The sequence below is a fragment of the Lacerta agilis genome, chromosome Z (assembly GCF_009819535.1).
Source record: "Lacerta agilis isolate rLacAgi1 chromosome Z, rLacAgi1.pri, whole genome shotgun sequence".
Taxonomy (NCBI): domain Eukaryota; kingdom Metazoa; phylum Chordata; class Lepidosauria; order Squamata; family Lacertidae; genus Lacerta; species Lacerta agilis.
The window spans coordinates 20,418,271-20,439,257 of record NC_046331.1 but is presented as its reverse complement, the minus strand read 5'-3'; the positions used below and the strand labels follow the sequence as shown (position 1 = coordinate 20,439,257).

At 43.8% G+C, this 20,987-nt stretch overlaps 1 protein-coding gene across 1 annotated transcript in view; it reads right to left on the bottom strand.

The window, feature by feature from the left end:
• LOC117039839 (CLK4-associating serine/arginine rich protein-like) overlaps window positions 1–20,987 on the bottom strand; it is a 150,514-nt gene that overhangs the window by 7,383 nt on the left and 122,144 nt on the right. Inside the window, exon 3 of the mRNA XM_033137093.1 lies at window positions 17,334–17,392. Within this exon, the coding sequence (XP_032992984.1) occupies window positions 17,342–17,392 (51 nt within the window). The 3' untranslated portion in view covers window positions 17,334–17,341. The remainder of the gene's footprint in view (window positions 1–17,333; window positions 17,393–20,987) is intronic.

Sequence of the window (20,987 nt, the reverse complement as noted above, 5' to 3'; positions counted from 1 at the left end):
CTGCAAAACCCACAGTTCCTGGATTTCTGGTGTCTTCCTGAATGTTTTCATTTGTTCCCCCAACAAATGGCTGGTCAGCCATTGCATTTGTTGGGAGGCCCACTGGGTGCCAAAACCAATCATTTCAAGTCCAACCCTCCAAAATTGTGAGCTAGTAAGTTTCATAGCCACAGGAGCACCACCACACCACTTTTGTCTCTCAGTTGGTGAATCAGGGGCCAGGAACCTCCTTTCAGGGGCCTAGGTTTGGAGCAAAGTTCTTTAGTTGCTGACCATTTGTGTGCACATGCATACTCTTATGAATAGTCCTATTGATGCCTTTTTTTTAAATTCTCAAAGTCAGGTAGGCAATTGGGTTCACCAGTAAATCCAGTTTCGTGTATGTCTCCATCCATATTATCATATGAGAGAATTTAGAATGACTGTATTGTGCCATTTATGACAGAGTTACGGACTGTGTGACTGCAATCTCTTCTATGTGACCCCCTATATTTACAATGAAGCCTATGCAAGATCAGTTCAAAGCATCACAAGCTGAATTCAGGATCAGGAAACACATACTGGACTAAAACATGGGATTCCAACAGAGCAATAGGCAGTTATGCCTGTCAAATAGGTTTAACACTAAATGTTACAGTGGGATGAACACAAAACTTTTATAAGGCTTTGTTTCCATGGTATATACACTGGAAGGAAAGAAGGAAGGATGGGTTTCTGGGAGATGTCATGAGATTGACATTGGATTTTTGCACATCTGATGTGGTGCTAAATAATACAGAATTTTGGCGTACAGTGTACAGATCTCTGGTACAACTGGACTTCTCCGTGGCCCTTCCCCTCTGCAGGGAGGTGGGACCAATTCGGATGGTCCACCCCTGCTACTTAATGGATCCAATTGGTTTCCAGAGAGTGGTAGGGGATGCTTTATCCCAGGTTGATGGCCTTTCAGCTGATTCCCTGGTGGCCCGCTGGAATGTGGAGTTAACCAGGGCTATTGACTGTCTGGCTCCGAAGTGCCCTCTCCGATTGCATGGAGCCCGGACAGCACCATGGTTTTCCCCAGAGCTGAGGGGCAATGAAACAGTCGCTGAGACGGCTAGAGTGCCAGTGGCGGAAAACTCATTCTGAATCAGACCGGATATGGGCTAGAGCTCAACTTCGAGCCTACCAAGTGGCAATGGCTACAGCAAAGAGGACCTTCTTTGCCGTTTCTATTGCATCTGCAGAAAACAGCAGCAGGAGACTTTTCCAGGTGGTTCATAATCTGTCAGAACCACCTTCGTCATTGGGACAGATCTCCTGCAATGGTTTTGCAAAGTTTTTTGCAGATAAAGTCGCTCAGATTAGGAAGGAGGTAGACTCCACCGTGGGAGCAGGGCCAGGGCGGGAGAGTGCTAGAGCCCTGTCTAGTCATGTTTCATGGGATCAATTCCAATCTGTTACCTCCGAGGATGTGGACAGGCTGCTTGCGATGGAGTCTTCCCAGACCCCCTGAAAGAGGCGGTCATTAAACCGCTTCTTAAAAAACCAGCTTTAGACCCGACCAATATGGCCAATATGGCCCAGTCTCAAATCTACCATTCTTGCGCAAGGTGATTGAGTGGGTGGTTGCTGAACAACTCCAAGCTTGCCTGGAGGACGCAGACCATTTGGATCCCTTCCAATCGGGATTCAGATCTCATCATGGGACTGAAACTGCCTTGGTCGCACTGACCTCCGGCGGGCTAGAGACAAAGGTGAGAGCTGTTTCCTGGTTCTGCTGGATCTCTCAGCGGCCTTTGACACCATCGACCATAACATCCTTCTGGACCGGCTAGAGGGGTTGGGAGCTGGGGGTACTGTTATACAGTGGTTCCGCTCTTTCCTCCTGGGCCGTGTTCAGAAAGTGGTGGTGGGGGGTGAGTGTTCAGATCCCTGGGCTCTCACTTGTGGGGTGCCTCAGGGTTCTGTCCTCTCCCCCATGCTTTTTAATATCTATATGAAGCCGCTGGGAGAGATCATCAGGGGGGTTGGGCTGGGTGTTCATCAATATGCAGATGACACCCAGCTCTACCTCTCTTTTAAATCAGAACCAGTGAAGGCAGTGAAGGTCCTGTGTGAGTGTCTGGAAGCAGTTGGAGGATGGATGGCGGCTAACAGATTGAGGCTGAATCCTGACAAGACAGAAGTACTGTTTTTGGAAGACAGGGGGCGGGTGGGTGTGGGGGACTCACTGGTCCTGAATGGGGTAACTGTGCCCCTAAAGGACTAGGTGCGCAGCCTGGGAGTCATTTTGGACTCACAGCTGTCTATGGAGGCACAGGTTAATTCTGTGTCCAGGGCGGCTGTCTACCAGCTCCATCTGGTACGCAGGCTGAGACCCTACCTGCCCATAGACTGTCTCACCAGAGTGGTGCATGCTCTGGTTATCTCCTGCTTGGATTACTGCAATGCGCTCTATGTGGGGCTACCTTTGAAGGTGACCCGGAAACTACAACTAATCCAGAATGCGGCAGCTAGACTGGTGACTGGGAGTTGCCGCCGGGACCACATAACACTGGTCCTGAGAGATCTGCATTGGCTCCCAGTACGTTTCCGAGCACAATTCAAAGTGTTGGTGCTGACCTTTAAAGCCCTAAACGGCCTCGGTCCTGTATACCTGAAGGAGCGTCTCCACCCCCATCGTTCTGCCCGGACACTGAGATCCAGCGCCGAGGGCCTTCTGGCGGTTCCCTCATTGCGAGAGGTGAGGTTACAGGGAACCAGACAGGGCCTTTTTGGTAGTGGCGCCCACCCTGTGGAACACCCTTCCATCAGATGTCAAGGAAATAAGCAGCTATCCTATTTTTAAGAGACATCTGAAAGCAGCCCTATTTAGGGAAGTTTTTAATATCTAACGCTGTATTGTTTTAACATTCGTTTGGGAGCCGCCCAGAGTGGCTGGGGAAGCTCAGCCAGATGGGCAGGGTACAAATAATAAATTATTATTATTATTTTATTATTATATATGCAGGTAATTGGTGTTGTGACTGGAGAAATGTTGAATTGCACTCCACATGCTGCCCTCCCCAATGATTTAAGGCAGGATAGTTGGGGCTGAAACGGAAAAGTGAGCAGGCCAGAGTTATCCCCCCCCCCAACTCACCCCAGTTACACAGGATACAGAAAATCCTACAATCACATTTCCACACAAATAACCTTCCCAAGAGGGAAAGAGGCAAGTTTTCAAATGTTTATGTTAAAATTGCTAATATTTAAACTAAAAAGTATCACAAAAAGCCAACCCTAAATTGTGTGCCTGCTGTAAAGGATACTAACTAGTTCACAAAAATGTATGTATAATAAATATGTTAAGTCTGTAAAGCACCACAAGACTCCTTGCTGTTCTTGCTCAGAGATGGGCACTTAATCTTTTAACTGTTGCTGTATTTGCTTCACTGAGAGCCAGTGTGGTGTAGTGGTTAAGAGCGGTAGTCTCGTAATCTGGTGAACCGGGTTTGCGTCTCCGCTCCTCCACATGCAGCTGCTGGGTGACCTTGGGCTAGTCACACTTCTTTGAAGTCTCTCAGCCCCACTAACCTCTCAGAGTGTTTATTGTGGGGAAGGAAGGGAAAGGAGAATGTTAGCCGCTTTGAGACTCCTTTGGGTAGTGATAAAGAGGGATATCAAATCCAAACTCTTCTTTTCCTTCTAATTCAAAGTGCTGATTTTGTCCTATAAAGACTTAAATGGCCCAGTGACTGCCTCTCCCCATATGAACCAACCTAAACCCTGAGATCATCATCTGAGGCATTTTTTGTGTGTGCCTCCTACATGAGAGGTCCAAAGAGTGGCAACATGAGGATGGGCCTTTTTTGTGGTGGCTCCCTACTTGTGGAATGCTCTCCCCAGGGAGGCTGACCTGGCACCAACCTTCCTTTTTAACCAGGCTTTTAACCTTTGCTTTTAACTATCTATGGCCTTTTAGAGTGGGTGGGATGTTTTAATGTATTTTTTTCCCTTCTGGTTTTAATATGCTTATGTGTTTTCTTTTTGTAAGTCATGGTAAAAAAAAGTGACTAATTGCCATGAGTTGCCACGGCAAAAAGTGACTAGTAATGATAATAATGGCACTGGGGGGGGGGAGGAAGAGCATAATATCATATTCAAAATCCAGGAGCAAGGCAGACATGCTGAGTTTGCATTAAGGATATGAACTTTGGTTTCTGGGATTAGAGTTTCTGTATCCTTTTAGGTGCCCAGATGATGCCATACCTTGTTTTCTAGCCAGACCCCAGGAAGAGTCAGGTTCAAGAACCTCAGACAGACTCCTTAGATGCAAAAGCTGTGCAAGTGTCCTGCCAAAATTGCAATGTGACATCAGTGCTACAAATGATAAACACCCATATGTTTTAAGCATATGGTCTTAATCATTAATGATACACCCTAACCTGGATCTCCTACGTAACTTGGATTTTAAAGTGCAAGGTTACAGGAGGGGGGGGGGGAGGCAGTGCTCCAACTTTGGATAAGAGAAGCAATTAAAAGAGAAGAAATGTAGCAACTGTATACCGCCGATAGTAATCAGAGATGGCAGTCGACATTTCTGAAGGCCTCCTGACCCGCAATTTCAGATATTAAACTGCTAATCCTATGAGAAAATAATTACTTATGAGCAGGCATGCTTTTGGGGTTTTTTCTTTTTCTTTTAAATGTAGCAAGAAACTTTTTAGCCCATGGAGGCGGAGCATGGACTTAGCATTCAAGGGTGGGCGCACAAGGTCTTTCGCCCACTGTATGAATACAGCTCTGTGACTTCTCTTTCACACATGCAAACACCTGAAGGGCTGCACCATGGAAGATGGAGAAAACTTGATCCTTGCTGTCCCAAGGCGTAGGACCCAGAGCAATGGATCCAAATTGCAAGAAACGAGATCACAACTCAACCTTTGGGATAACCTTTTGACGGTAAGAGCTGTTTGACGGTGGAACAAGCTACTCCTCTTCCTTGGAAGGTTTTAAACAGAGGTTGGATGGCCATATGCCAGGGACTCTTTAGTTGTGATCCCTCCATTGTAGGAGGCTGGGTGAAATGGCCCTTGGGGTCCCTTCCAACTCTACAGTTCTATGATTCTATATGTACTGGATCAGCCCACTGGTGTTGCCACTCCCTTCATCACCATATGTGCAGCGTCTATGGCTTTATCCACATTTATGCTTACATTTCACCTGAGCAAAAGAAATTGGTCTTAAGTTGAAAATTGATTTGTGGATTGGGGCAAGGTATGTGGCAGCTAGGTGGGTGGATGCTGTTATAGCAATATTTCAATAAAAAGTAGAGGTAACAAGTAAAGCCTTGCAACTAAATTGCTGGTGCACGGAGTGCTTCTGCATGTATTCCCCCTGTTAATTTGGGTGGTTTGGGGTGGGGATGGCATATTTGGGTCCAGTCCCTGTTCTATTTGATTTCTTCATTGGTTTTCAGCTGTGCCCCTGGAGATAGTTAAAAATCGCTTCTCAGTGTGAACTAGGAAGTGGCAGCCCATGCTGTTTGTGCACAAGCTCTGCATCAAAACTGCAAAGCAAACCAGAATCCATCCAGTGCACCTTATTATTGTACAATATGCAATATGCTTAATTGTAACAGTTTGGAAAAGGTAAACCAACAAATGGCACTAGGGGGTTGTTGTGCCATCTCCTGAGCCACCCTGAACAAGTAAGAGCCAGGCTGGCTCACTCTGACCACAGTGCCACTGGTTGTGGGATACTCTCTTGTTTGGTGACGGAGAAGACTGATTGCTGTAGACTGCAGCTGCAACCATGTCTACAAAAGTTGAACTATTCCTAAGGTAAAGGTAAAGGGACCCCTGACCATTAGGTCCAGTTGTGTCCAACTCTGGGGTTGCGGTGCTCATCTCGCATTACTGGCCGAGGGAGCCAGCGTACAGCTTCTGCGCCATGTGGCCAGCATGACTAAGCCGCTTCTGGTGAACCAGATCAGCGCACGGAAACGCCGTTTACCTTCCCGCTGCAGCGGTACCTATTTATGTACTTGCACTTTGATGTGCTTTCGAACTGCTAGGTGGGCAGGAGCTGGGACCGAGCAACAGGAGCTCACCCCGTTGCGGGGATTCGAACCACCGACCTTCTGATCAGCAAGCCCTAGGGCCTAGGCTCTGTGGTTTAACCCACAGCGCCACCCGAACTATTCCTACACCACTGCAATTACTGTTACATAAAGCAGCAAAAACGTAGGCTTATCCTTCTTGGCTGAAATCATTCTTTGATGGGGAATTTCCTGACCTACACAAGAAGCAGCAGGGGCAGGGGGAGGTCTTAATTGCACTTCTTATTGGTTGAAGCTGCAGAAACCAGAAGCGGGTAATGTCATCTGCTGGTTGCAGTGCTTTTCTTCTAGAAAAAACGGTCTTATCGAGTGATATGGGAAGTCACAGAAAAATATGAATGGTAATGTATGATGTTCTTAAGATGTATTATGTGAAAACCTGAAAAAAATTTTGATTTAAAAAAAAAATAGAAAAAAGGTGCTGATACTGCGTACCAGGGAAAAAGCACTGGCTGGTTGATATGCACCCAAACTTACAGCTGTCACCTGCTGGAGAGCTTTTTGTATCTCCATGGAACATCTCCTTGGCCACATTCTGGAACTACATATTTTATTTCATAAATTTTATACACTGATTGTAAAAAACAACAACAACCAACAACAACCCTCAAAGCCGTTTACATAAAAAAGCTAAAATAAAATTATCTGTAGGAAGAATGAATAACAATTTAAGGCTTACAAAAAGTTTGTTTAAACTAGACTAACAGCAGATTAAATCACGCACCAACTTTGTGAACAATTTTTTAATTTGAGGATCCAGTCTTTCATTGGCACAGCTAAATCATGGGAGGAGGTGAACTGTTTCAAACTCACTGATAACTTTAGGGGTTTGCCGCATGTTATCGGTCAGTAGGTGCTACTGCAATTGTTTGTTGACTTGACTAGATTTATGGGCGGGGTGTGGGGTGTGGAACTGCCTGGAACTGGAAATAAATTTTCTGTTTGTGTTAGGTTCATTGGCAAAGGAAGTGTTGGTGTAAATAATGCATGAATTCAAAAACTTGTGTCAGGTTTTATGGCTTAATTTCTAAATAAGAAGTATGGAGTCAATCTTGTCTGAAAATTGTGCTTGGACCCACTTACATGGAAACTCTTTCCCAGTTCACAGATGTGCAGAGAACAATTCATTTCTCTCTCTTTTTAGGGAGAGGAGACGAGAATGGCCCTCTGCACAAAAGTAACAGCACACATTACTATGTAAGGGCTGTAGAAGCCCTATTGTGATGAAAACAGGTTAAAAATTGCAGCCATGATAGGTTTAGACTTTTCCTCTTCTTACCATAGGCTGAAGGGTCCTATTTTTGAATGTTCCTCACCAGACATTAAACTCCCCACATTTAATAAAGCAGCACACCAAGAACATGAGATACACTAAGACTCTCTCCTCGGTGTGCTAGTTTGCTACTAGCAATGTGTTTAGGGGTTACAGAAGGGGGGGGGGTAGCATTAAAAAAATAAAAATAAAAAGCACATCGTAGAAAATTATGCCACTTCATTCTACACAATTATTTTACTTATTTAAAAGGCTTATACCTTGGCCTTTCCCAAAAAGCTCTTATTCTGGTGCCAAGATTGATCCGGAATCTAATCTACTGCATTTAATCACTTACTTTCTGCTGCCTGGTCTAGTTTTTTTTTCCTGCTGCAGACATTATTCCCCAAATAATTAACAGAGACAATATTCCCAAAGTCAATACCCACTTTTTTATAATTTGCAAATGCACACAAGAAAATGAAGCTTTCTGCTTTGATTAGGGGTGCAAGTGCACATATATTAAATGTTTTGCAACAAGTAATTTGCAATGCTCAACTAGTGTGATGAAGTCAAGCACCTCGCCCAGTACTCGGCTGTTATGACCATTGATTTCAAAATGTCTCCCTAATGCACTTATGCAGTTCATAAACGCAAGGACGCTTCTTTAACTCCTGTAGCTATTGATCAGGTTCCTTAAGCTTGCAGTCTGATCAACTTTAAGGTGAACAGCTAAACAAAGGAAAATTTAGAAGCAAAACAAATCATAAAATGATAACCAAGCAATAAGTTTTTTTTTTTTAAAAAAAAATGATGGTTATTTTTTTTCAAAGGCCATATTCCTTATTTTTAATTCATCAAACTTTTTGCGAGTTCTGAGTATGTGATGCTTGAAATCATTCCCTACAGTAGGAAATTTGGGTGGGTTATCCAGCCATTTAGAAACACTTTGGGGCACCCAGAAAAGGGGAGTCGTTTCACATACTCAGGGGTTTCTATATATGTACAGTGGGATGGAAGTGCATAAATTGCAATAATATCCCCCCCCCAAAAAAAAATTGGCCTGACAAGGGCCCATGAATCCCCAGGGATTACAGAAGGTTGAGGGCACAGAGCCAGTGGGAGGGACCAAATCTGGCCTGCAAGGCTGTTTCCCCCAAGCCATGGTCATCTGTCTGGTGTGGAACAAGTATAGGAATAGCTGGATTTGCTGGGGAACAGAACTGAGCAACCAGAAAGCAGGCTTGAAGTCTCTTCCTGTCAGCTGATAAGTGATACTTCAAGGCTGCTGATCAGTGACACTCTTATTAATACATCATAGATTTCTTTGGAAGCTGTGTGAGGTGCTTTGAAGTCCTGACAATCACCACCTGATATCATTGTAATGTTAGGGGATTGACGGGAGGATATGAACCCCCCCCCCAATTATTCACCTATTCTACCATCCATCCTTGCCATTTTCAATGTTATTGTACCAGGAGGAGGAGGAGGAGGAGGAGGAGGAGAAGGAAGAAGAAGAAGATGACAAAGAGGGAGGGGGAGGAGGAGGAGAAGAAGAAGAAGAGGAGGAGGAGGAGGAGAAAGAGAAGCAAATGAAGAGAAAAGGGAGGAAGAAGGGAAAGGAAGTTTTTTTATGGTGGTGATACTTTAAAGATGGGTATTGTCAAGCAACAAGTAAACACAACTTCAGATCTTAGATGAATCTGAAGACACAGAGGAACACAATTACAACAATCCTCCTTTTCTTTAGGATTACATTTCCCCCTTACCCGGCTTCTGCCTTGTGCAAAGAGAAACCATGCAAAAACATAATGTGATGGCACTTGTGGCTCCTTGTGAATGAATCCCAGTGGTATATAATTACTTTGAACTAGTTCTCAGGCAGTAGGAGTAGGTCATCATGGTATCAGGGCTGGGGTGCCAGTACAATCTGCTACGGTTTGTTGTCCATAAGGGTGGGGTGTGAGAAAGACTCTCCCTTGGTGCATTTTAAGCACTCAGAAATCTTTAGACCAAGGCAGCAGTAGTCTTCTAGGCTGCTGTTTGATTTTTGGAGACAAAGGATTTCCTAACCAAGATCAAAAAGAAACACAGATAGGTCTTTGAAGTGTCAGGAAATGATTGCTTCTAATCATGGTTCTGTCACCAAGCTTTTTCTTGTAATGATCCTTGACCATGATCCCTAACCTTTGGAGCCAAGCCCTCCCATGTATAAAACATGACCCAACAATTTGAAACCAGCCACCGTTAAGTGTTTACAATGATTAATGCAGGAGGGAGCTCCCCCTCCCCGTTTAAGGCCACTGCTTAACATTTCCTGTTCTATTTATTTAGTCTGAATCCTATCTCTGCTCCATTATGGAACTCAAGTTGGTGTACTTGGAGTTCCCAGGTGATGTACCACCCAGAATTAGGCCCACTTAGCTTCAGCAAGGTGGCTGCATCATGCCCACTTGGAGGGACCATTAGAAAATCTTGGAATCCCAGGGCAGATGTGGGGTTGCAGGTGAAAGCAGCACTGCCACAACCACATAATCAGCATCCCTCTTCTTCCAAGGCAGTGGTAGCCAATGTGGGAAACAGGAAATGCCAGGCTAGATATTATTCATTACATTTACTAAGGGCTGTGTCCCTGCTTGCTCTACTCATGAACCCCCTTGCCAGTCGCTCCATGTTAACCACCTAGAGCTTTCTGCTTCCCCACAACATGCAACTATTAAGCTTGCTTTTCACACCCCCAACCCTATTTTGGAAGTCACTTCTCTTTTCTGCTCTGCAGTCCTACTTTTCACCCATTTTTACCTTCATCCCCATGTCCATGCCTCCTCCTTTTGTGCAACCCACCCATGTGCACAGACCACCCCCCTGGAGACCTCCTTCATGTTCCTCCTGCTATGAGCTGCAACTACTAAGCAAACTTTTCACTTCTGCCAAAGTATGTAGCCACAACCCCTTCCTATTTTGCAGTCCCTCCTTTCATTCCCATGCTTCCTACTCCCTCCTTTTTCAAAACCCCATGCTGCCTCCTCTCTCCTATTATGCAACACCCCTTTGACACACACCCGGGAGGATATATGTTGCTTTATATATGTTACTGTATCTTTGAAATGAACAGAATGTTAAGAGCTAGACTGCCCCTTACCTTGTTCAGTTAAGAGAAGGTTGAGTTCAGCTGATGTGTGTCATGCATAAAATACCTGGGCTAAATTACTGCATTGAATCTGGTACTTCATGTTGAAGACAACCCTTGATTCCAGGAGTAAAATATGCTATGTGAAGGATCTCTCCCACAATTTTAACACCCCCCCCCCCTCAGCATCCCTCCCTTCTTGTTCCCATGCCATAGTCTGATGTTGTGCAACCTGCCTTGTCTTTTGTTACTTCCACCCCACTCCATCCTGAATTTGTGCAGATACAGGACTATGATGAGCTACTACAACTCCTCTGATGGGGATTGTGTAATGGCACACTTATTTTATATTCTTGACTAAAATGAAGGCCCTGCTTAGGGGAGAAAATCTTACACGACTTATGTGGGTCATTTAATAAAGCATTGGCACGTCACCTTTGCCCTGTGGCTCATAAATCTACTCAGCATCCCTTCAGGTGTCACTGGGGACCTTGCTGCCTCGGAGGCAAAAAGAATTTCACCTCCACATCAGGGGTGGGAACTGACAGGCAGCTCATCACAATGGGCACAGAATGATGCTTTTTGTTAACTTATAATAATTATATATTAGATGCCTTTCCAGCATTGAAGACATAGTACAGTGATAAAACAAAACAAAACCCTGACTCAACAACCAAAAGATGAACAGCACCAATCAGAACCAACAAAATCAGCTGCCTGAATCAAATGCCAATGGTTGGTGGGCCCTGTAGGAAATGCTTGGGAACCATTATCCTGACAAATGTAGCTGACACTTTTCTAACAAAATGCAGTCACCTGTGTTATGTTGCAAGAACCTAGCATTACACTAGCAGACAAGGGACAGAGGATCAGGTGGGTGGGCAGGGGAGGAAGCAATAGTTATCAGAAAAACAGAGAAGTTAAGAGGAAGAGAAAATAAGGCCCCTGCACTTTGCATAAGAACATAGGAAGCCCTTGCTGGTTCAGGAAGCAGGTCCATCTAGTTCAGTGGCCTGTGGCTAAGAATAGACAACCAGCTGTTTATCAGAAGCTTACAAGCAGGGCTTGGTGGGAACAGCTCTCATCAGCCACTAAGACTGATAAATATATTACCTGTACTATTTATTAATTTATATTCTGCTTTCTATATGTGACCTCCCACCCGTTGCTTTGTTTACCATGATGCCTGATGAAGGAGTCTGGACAACTTGAAATCATGCAAATAATCATTGTCGCATTTAGGTGGGCCAAATAAAGGGGTTGCCTCTAATAACCTTTATTATTATTATTTTAAAAAAATTGTGGGCTGACTATGCCTTTCATTTATCACACATTTCTCGGGGTTTAGTCATAGATCATTTATACTCCGCATTTCCCACAGATGCATTTGTTCTCAAAGCAGCTTACAGGAAATTATTAGTCAAATAGTGCAGTAGACAAAATACATTTTTTTAAAAATAGTATCACTACAACACTAAAAATTCAAAGTTAACAATTCATACAAATGACATTAAAAGGAAACTGGGAGCATAAAAAAAGATTTCCTGAAAAGTCTGTTGGCAATACTCCAGAGACCCTGAAGCTGATGGAATGAATACCTAACAACCACTTTTATACATAAACTCAGAAAGCTGGAACTCCTGTGTGCAGCCTTCTTGCAAAGGCTCCTAGGTAAGGAAATAAGAGGCTGTTCCTTGAGGGCAAGCACAGTGTTTCTCCCCCATCTCCCCCTACCCACCAGACCCCTAGGATGTCCCCTCAGGCCCAAGGGACAAATGCCCCACTATCTGGCTCCCAGAACTCTCTACAGGCCACACCACTGTGTGGCTGGGATGTGTCCCTGGACTCCGATAATACCTCTTGCTTTCCTTGAATGGCTCACTTGCTCTACCCATATGATGCTTCTGAATACCAGCTGCTGGAAATTTCAACAGCACTCTTGTGCTCGAATCCTGAATCTGAACGTGGTTCAGCAGCTAGCAGGCAGTCAATGTCAGTATTTTAACACTGGTGTAATATGCGTAAGGGACCCAGGTGGCGCTGTGGGTTAAACCACAGAGTCTAGGGCTTGCTGATCAGAAGGTCGGCGGTTCGAATCCCTGCCACGGGGTGAGCTCCCGTTGCTCGGTCCCAGCTCCTGCCCACCTAGCAGTTCGAAAGCATGTCAAAGTGCAAGTAGATAAATAGGGACTGCTCCAGTGGGAAGGTAAATGGCGTTTCCGTGCGCTGCTCTGGTTCACCAGAAGCGGCTTAGTCATGCTGGCCACATGACCCGGAAGCTGTCTGCGGACAAACGCCGGCTCCCTTGGCCTATAGAGCGAGATGAGCGCCGCAACCCCACAGTCGGACACGACTGGACCTGATGGTCAGGGGTCCCTTTACCTTTTTTTAATATGCGTAAGGCTGGGTGTCCCACTAATCACCATAGCATATATGTGCCCTGTTTACATAGAAAGCAAGGGGGACACATGCTTAGGTAGGAAGGTGGCTTATACTGTGTCATACTAGCTCAGTTTTTGCCTAAACTAACTGGCAGCAGCTCTCCAAGGCTTCAGACAGGGAACATTTCTAGTCCTACCTAGAGATCCAGGGATTGGCCTGGGAATCTTCTATGCACAAAGCAGATGCTCTACCACTGAGCTGTAGGTTCTAAGGCATGGGAGAGGAAGGGTCCAGCTTCCCTCACCTGCACACCCCTTTTGATATACCCTTGTTTCCAAAGGATTTCTATAATAAATGGACTGGCTCAGCCACTCATTCACAGGGCCTTCACAATGTTCTCAGTCACACTCTAAAACTGTCTGTATAATTGCCACCCCCTTTTCTCAGGGGTTCTGTAATATTAATGTCTCAAGTGGCAAGAAAACAGAGATAATAATCCTGGTTTGGCCTTCCTTCTGTGGGGCAGGGAGTGGCGTAGGGACTGTGCATGTCTTTCTGTAATTGGGACTTCTCCCATTTATCTGTGTGAGAGAATGCAGAAACTAATGCAGGGCTTTGGTAAGATGAAAGGGGAAACTTAATTAAAACAAGTTTTGAAGTCCATCAAGATGATTTTTTTTTTATCTTGTTCAGATTAGCAGCCATCTGAAATCACACTCTGAATATAAATGGGGTGCCTAACTCTGGACTAGTTGTTTGGCTTTGCACATGAAGCCCTTACTTTAAATGTCAAAACTCACACCAACTTCCTCTATTTTTGACAGGTGTTAATGATTGTGATGATTTTAATGCAATGCCTAAAAATTATGCATACCAGATGAAAATAAACATCATTTTTTTTAAGTGTCATGTTGATTCCTTGTAAAGTCAATTAGTTGCAGGACAAAACTTTCAACATGAGAAATAGGTAGAGCCGGCATGGTGCAGTACCGTAGTTCCATATACCTATCCCCATTGCCCCCTACCCTAATATATATACATCTCTTGGCATACATCTCAAAATAAACAATTAAGTCTGAATTTCAACCATTTAAAGGCAATGGCCGCATGAAAGCCCTTAAATATGCTGCAGCAACTGCTCTCCACAGGCTTGACCCACCATTGTTGCTGCCTTGTAAGCTTGAGGGTTTGCTGGGGGAGGGGACGACAGTGGTAAGCAACTAGAAAGCATGGGAGTGTGGGAGAATTGGGGGGGGGGCTTCCAAGGCTGGGGAGAAGATGGAGAAAGGAAAGACATGTCTGTAGCTACATCTGAACCATCCAGTAAAGGTATTCTTAGAAGGCTTTATCAGTAATGGTGTCTCTTTATCTCCACCCTCTCCACAAGAAACCTGGAGACTGTAGTTTATTAAGGGTACTGAGGGTTGCTAGCAGACCCCTCATAGTGCTACTATTCATTGCACTCTTAACATGGGAAGCTGATAAAGTGGTATAAAAGTGCTTTAAATATATGTTGTGCATTTGATGTGTGAGAGAGTGGTAGGGCATAGTGATAGAGAGATGATGTGTACCGGTATGTTTCAGACTGAGTGACAAAAGGTGTGTGTGTCCGTGTTGAAATAAAAGGTGTATGCAGGTGGTGGTGATTTCTAGGAGGAAAAGAGAGTGTGTGTTTGTGCTTTGGAGAGGAGGAGGAGATTGGAGTGGGTGGAAGTTGGCTTGAAGGCGAAATGAGTGGACTGAAAATTAAACAGGAATTGACTTGGTTATGAATTCATGGGAAATATATTTGGGGATGGTTTCCCTATTAATCTGAGGCAAACAAATACATTTTTTTGAAGATTTTATTCAGAAGTGTTTTAGAGGAATGGGTTCACTGATGGAGCAGATAGGTTCCATGTGGTTTTGTGTTCTGCAGTTCACACCCACCTTGCCTTGCACTTAGGTTATTAGGCAAACTTCTTGTCTTTTATTCTCACCAATTTGCCTGGTGTTTTCGTGACTTTCCTCTCCTACTGCAGTGGCCGTTTCGTGAACAGACACACATTCATAGCAATCATTTTGTGGCTGTGTCAACAAACACACACTCAGAATTCCGAATATGCTGCCAAATGTTGGGAAGCCCTGTGCTAGTGTGAATGAATATTGGGAATGAGAACAGACAACTGGCACAACAAAACTGACGTCGATCTTTCCTAACAGTGAAATTACTTGTGAATACTTCCATTTGAAATGGTCATATCGCTGCACTCAAATTCCACAGTATTAAGGCTTTTGTGCCCTATGGCCCAAGTTCAGTTCTGTATCAGCGAGCAAACGAGTTTTGCTGCCAGCTGAACTCTTAAGTCCAAGCTGACACTAACACCTGCCTGCATGTTAGATCAAGGCCCTTTCCAAGAATAAATTTTTAGATGCTGCTGCTTCTTTTTTTAAAAAAAAACTGGGCTACTGCACAAACAATTCATTCTACTGAGTGGCAAGTTCCACACCAATGCCATTTCTTAAGACGTAGCTCTGGATTCATAAACCAGCATGTCAAACTGTTAACGGAGAGCACTGACAGGAGGCACTTCCGAAAGCATCACGTCGCAGAGCTTGCTCCAGCTTTCTGACGATGCTGGCATTTAGACCTAGTCCATTATCTGTGCCTTGCACCATGTGCTATTAGTTTCATATTGAGCTTTCTTTAGGAAACAGAAGAACTGAATCAATTTCTTGGGAGGATAAACTTGCAGCTACAAGGTGGGGTGGGGGGAGCTACAATTATACTTTTCATCCATGAAAAGGAAATCAGATGGTACTGAAATCCCAGCAGAAAACACAGATTAATTAAAGTCTGCATTTTCAAAATCTGTTATTCAACTCAATGCAGCTGTTTGGTGTGTATTTTTTTGTAATTATTCCTTTGCTGTGATTCTCATTGTATGTTCTTACGACTGATGTGCTGTTAGAAAAGGATCTTGCACTAAAGGGCCTTGTTGGTTGCTGAGAACATACATGCGAGAGGATGCACAAGACGGCATGACAATTAACTTTGTTTTCCTGCGTCACCCCTCAAGCTACATGACAGCAAGATTTACCATATTAGTGGGTGCTTGAATCCAAACTGAATGCCGCAATTCCCTTTTGCAAAATCATGGCAGCAAGAATGTCTCATTAATATATTTATCCTGATGCAGTTGTGTTAAAACTAGCACAGTAATTTTGGAAATGGCTATTATGCAAAAGTTTCCATACGTCTTCATTCTTCGAGACATAGCCGGAATACTGCAGTCGGAAACTGATGTTTAGATGTCGGCATTTCCTTTGCACAAAAAGCGCAACAACTTTTGTGTTGTTATGCAATCATGTCAAAATGAACCTAACCAGGGGTCAGCAAACTGTCTAGGCTTGGTAACCAATGAGCATTTCTTCTAGGCAATGAGAATAGAGTAAAAGTGCCTGACTGAGCATGTGCAGAGTGCCTTCCCTTTCCTGCATCCTGCCCTGTCCCTCCTCGCACTCTCTAAGGCATGGACAGAAACTTGTAGAACAAAAAAAGCATGTCTCTTTTTAGAAATTAAACATTGTCTCTTCCTCCTTAGCAAGTACACTATTCTAATTAAATTGGAAGTGTCAATGTGCACATCACCAAATATGTTCAACTTACTGGTGTTGTGTTGACCATCATGGTCATATCAACTACAGAAAAAAAATATACACTAACACAATATTAAAAACAGCATCAACCAAAATATAATTTTACATTACACTATACTACTACTAATAATAATCCGTGCTTTTTCTGGAGGGAAGCAGGGGTACGCATACCCTAAACATTTTGTGAATCTAACAGGAGAAGAAACTGATTTTTAAAAAAATAGTTTCTTCTCTAGCATGGTGAATCATCAGTTCCGTTGCTACCCCCGATGGTGGCATCATTTTCTGTCACGGTGTTTCCTGAGTTTCAGATGGAAGTGAGTGTTTAATGAGAGTACCCCTAAAACATTTTTTTTATAGAAAAAAACACTCTGATGATGACGACAACAACAACAACAATGACAACAATAACAACAACAACAATGGTTAAAAAACAGGAAGCTAAATATGAAAGGTGAAAGGAACCAACACATTAAAATAATATACATTGCAATTCACCATATTAACCTCACTAAATTTTCTCCTCAGTTTTTGGGCAGCCGCTGCAAATCTCACTACTCTGTCACCAAATTGTCAGAATCAAACAACAAATATCTGATTTCCCCTGGATCATCACCACCATGAGGTCATAATACTTAAAGTCAGAATAAACCAATTTGAAAGCAGACTCCCACTCTCAAAAGCCCATTTCTAGTTTTTCTCTAAATCCCACCTAGCGGCAGCTCCATTTGGGGCTCCTTCCACCTGGGAATGGGGGAGAAATTTCATTCAGTTCACATTTTTAATTAACACTTTCCCAAACATTGTGAAACACAGAGATATGGCTAGATGAGCTCCACACCTACCTAGAATGTTAAGCCTGTCCGGATTGTGTCCTGGGACTATGATGATACTTCTTGATTACCTAAATTAGGAGAGAGGGAGAGAGAAAGATGCGTGTGTTTAGAAGTATTTTGAGTTTTGTGTGGCTAAAATGCAGCCTACTGTCAAAGGTGAAATACACACCTGTTGCTCCTCCCACTTTCCCTTCTAGCTCCACCCACTTTGCCTTTGGCCCCACCCACCACTGGCATGTGTCCCTCTGGAAAGTTCCCCTTAAGGAAGTGTGGTGCTCAGGATGAAAAAGGATAACCATCTATGTCAGCGGTTCCTACACTTTCTGGGGCCACTGTCCCCTTGGTTCCATAAGCTCGTCCCCAGTGCCCCCTACCCTATCATATGAAAGCCATATTGAGTTCCAATTGTGAAAAAGGTGTGGTATGTGTGTATGAATGAATGAATGAATGAATGAATGCATTATTCAGAATAGCAGTTTGCTTGACCAACTAAAACTCAGAACTGTAACAATTAATTGCACATTTATTCAAAACCCAGTTAAAACTATTAGGTTTAATTAATTCAACTAAACTGATGAACTTGATCCAGCAATGCCAGCTCTTCAAAGTCTGATAGTCATTTACGCCTCCAGCAACCCCCTGCTGCCTCCTTGCCTCTTAGCAGCCTCCCCAGGTAATCTCACCTCCTGCCTTGGGAACCACTGTTCTACATTATCAACCTTGCTCAAACAGGAATCTTTCAACTCATTGTTTAAAAGCAACAGAATGCTGTTCACACACACAGAGAGAGGGGGGGGGACTGTGAACCAAAGCTCTGTCTTAATTTCTTCCTCTTTAAAATAAAATAAAATATACATCAATGATCAAAGTAGAAGGCGGCCTGTTCTGTTACTGAAGGAGGTGAAATTGCCACAATGTGAACATTGCCTCAGATGCACTCAGTAGTTCAATGCTATCGCTCTCAATGTGTTTCATAGCCCTGACACAGCTGTTCTCCCCCTATGGAATGGAAGACTATACTCTAGCACACCTTTCTTTCTTTCTTTCTTTCTTTCTTTCTTTCTTTCTTTCTTTCTAGAACAGGCAAGAACGAAGAGCACTCGCCTCATCTCCTCTTGCCATCCCCTTTTCAATCCTCTTAGTGCAAAATATAATCAGCCTTATCTAATAGCAATGTTAATATTAGCAATAAAATTACTTCTCGGTGTAATATGTAACATCCGATAATTATCCATGTACTGAGTAATTGCATAACCCATAAAGGATGCATCTCAAAAACAACAACAACAACAACAACAACAACAACAACCCCAATTTCTTCCCATTGGGACAAAGTGCCAACTGGGATGGGGGTGGAGGTCTGCACCTTGAGCCAAAAGCTAACAGCACAGTATTGTTATGAGTTGTGGGTGTATGGGTTTGTAGGTGCCAAATCCTCTTAAATTCCTGGGTCCAATGTGAGTTATATTGATTGATTGATTGATTGATTGATTGAATTTATATACCGCCCTATACCCAGAGGTCTCAGGGCAGTTCAATGTTTGGAGTGTTAAAATTGGCTGCCTGACACTGGATTTTGCAAAGTGTTAAAATACAGGTGAAACCAGCTTCTTGTGTTCGGGAAATCGCCTGGGGAAATCAGCCAAAGACAACCAAAGACAAAGCCACAGGGAAGGTAATGGGCCATTAGGAAAGCCAGAGAGAGGAGACTTTGCCAAGGGCTCCTGGGAGGGGCCCCTCCTCCAGCTTTGAGTTTGTTAGCAATAGTTTAGAATTGCAGATGGCAGGATGAGCTTGAGGTGGGGAGTTGACAGTCTGTTAAACACAGCAGGATGTAAGCAGAGAAATAGAGCCATGGCTAGTGTCTGTTTGAATCCAGGGCTGCAGCTATGGGAGAAGCAGGAACCTCTTGAAGTGTAATGCTATAAACCCCTTCATCTTAGGCTCAGGTTGTATATATAACCAGGTTGTAAATAAACCATAAAGACACAACAGTCTCAGCTATGCCTCATTGTCCAAAAGGAAACCCTGGGTAAAGCATGCCTGGAACCCCTGGAATCTCACACCGCTGAGATTGGGGTGGCATGTAACAATACAGTGTACCTCTGGTTAAGAACTTAATTCGTTCCGGAGGTTCGTTCTTAACCTGAAACTGTTTTTAACCTGAAGCACCACTTTAGCTAATGGGGCCTCCCACTGCCGCTGCGCCGCCAGAGCACGATTTCTGTTCTTATCCTGAAGCAAAGTTCTTAACCTGAAGCGTTATTTCTGGGTTAGCGGAGTATGTAACCTGAAGCGTATGTAACCTGAGGTACCTGAGGCATCTGTAACCTGAGGTATGTTGGACTGAAGTCTGCAGTCTGTATGGCAATGGCTAAGCCACACAGAGGCAAATGGCAAAAAGAGCACAGCACCCCGTTGATGGCAGCAGGACCTAAAACCAAAACATCAGTGGTAGCCCAATCTGGGCAGTAAATCTGGACTGGGAGGAATAGGCAAAAACAACAGAGGGAGAGAGGACTGTAATCCAGAGCAAGGGGAAGGAAAAGATCCAGGAGTTGCAGAATGGAGCCTTGGATCCAAAATAAGATGTGTATAGGGAGGGTGTACTACTCTACTGACCAGGAAATAAGATTCAACCTGAAGAAATCATGTAACAGGGACTATGCTCATATAAATTGCTGTTTGGGTCAGTTGACTGACAAGATGTTTGGTATCTTATATATTTGTAAATCGCTTACAAGTCCTGTGAAGATGTCATGGATGGGATAGGTGGGTCTCAAGAAGGAGGGGGAAGATGTGGAGCTAGTTGACCTAGCAGGACGGTGCATGGAGGCTTGAACAGGGTGTTCTAGAGCAGCATGAGTTTAGAATGTTGGACCAGGGCCTGGGAGATCTGGTTTCAAATCCTGACTGTATCATGCAGCTCACCTTGGGCCAGTCACTGCCTCTCAGCCTAACCTACCTCACTGGGCTGATGTGAGTATTAAAGGCAACCTAGAGCTCCTTGGAAAAAAGGGTGGGATATAAGTTCAATAAACAACAAATAGAAAACAAAATTCTGAAAGAGGCAGGCCAAAGCAAAGGAACAGAATTGAAAAGCAATGGGGGAGTTATGACTGTAAGGATAGAGTACTCTCCATGCAGAGAACCTTCCATAATATTCTATTAATGCACGGTGAAGTTTTAATAAAATGAGTCATCAAGTACTACCATTCTGATCTCTTTCCTCCAGCCAGAGCTAGTTTAATTAGCTCAAGCTCATTATACAAAATGGGGAAGGTGGGTGGATTAGTAATACAGTCATTCCCCACCCCGTTTACTGATAAATGACATAAGCTTGTCACCTAAGTTAATCTCTTACAAAAACTGAACTGGGCATGATTTTTAATTTTTTCTCTCCTCCCCCCTTTAAAAAAATATTTCATAGTTCCATCTCACCTACCAGGTTGCTAAATCAGAAAACTTACAATCCTCATCTTCATTATCATTACACAGTTCTGAAAGAACCTAAAATGCATTGTATAAGAATTACAAACCACTTCACTTATGGCCTATGTACAGCTGTTTGCCACAATTGGGAGGCCTGTATTCCCTCTCTCTCCCTCTTTCAGTGACATTCAGTGACACAAAACATGTGAAGCCATCTCCACCTGCAGGAGC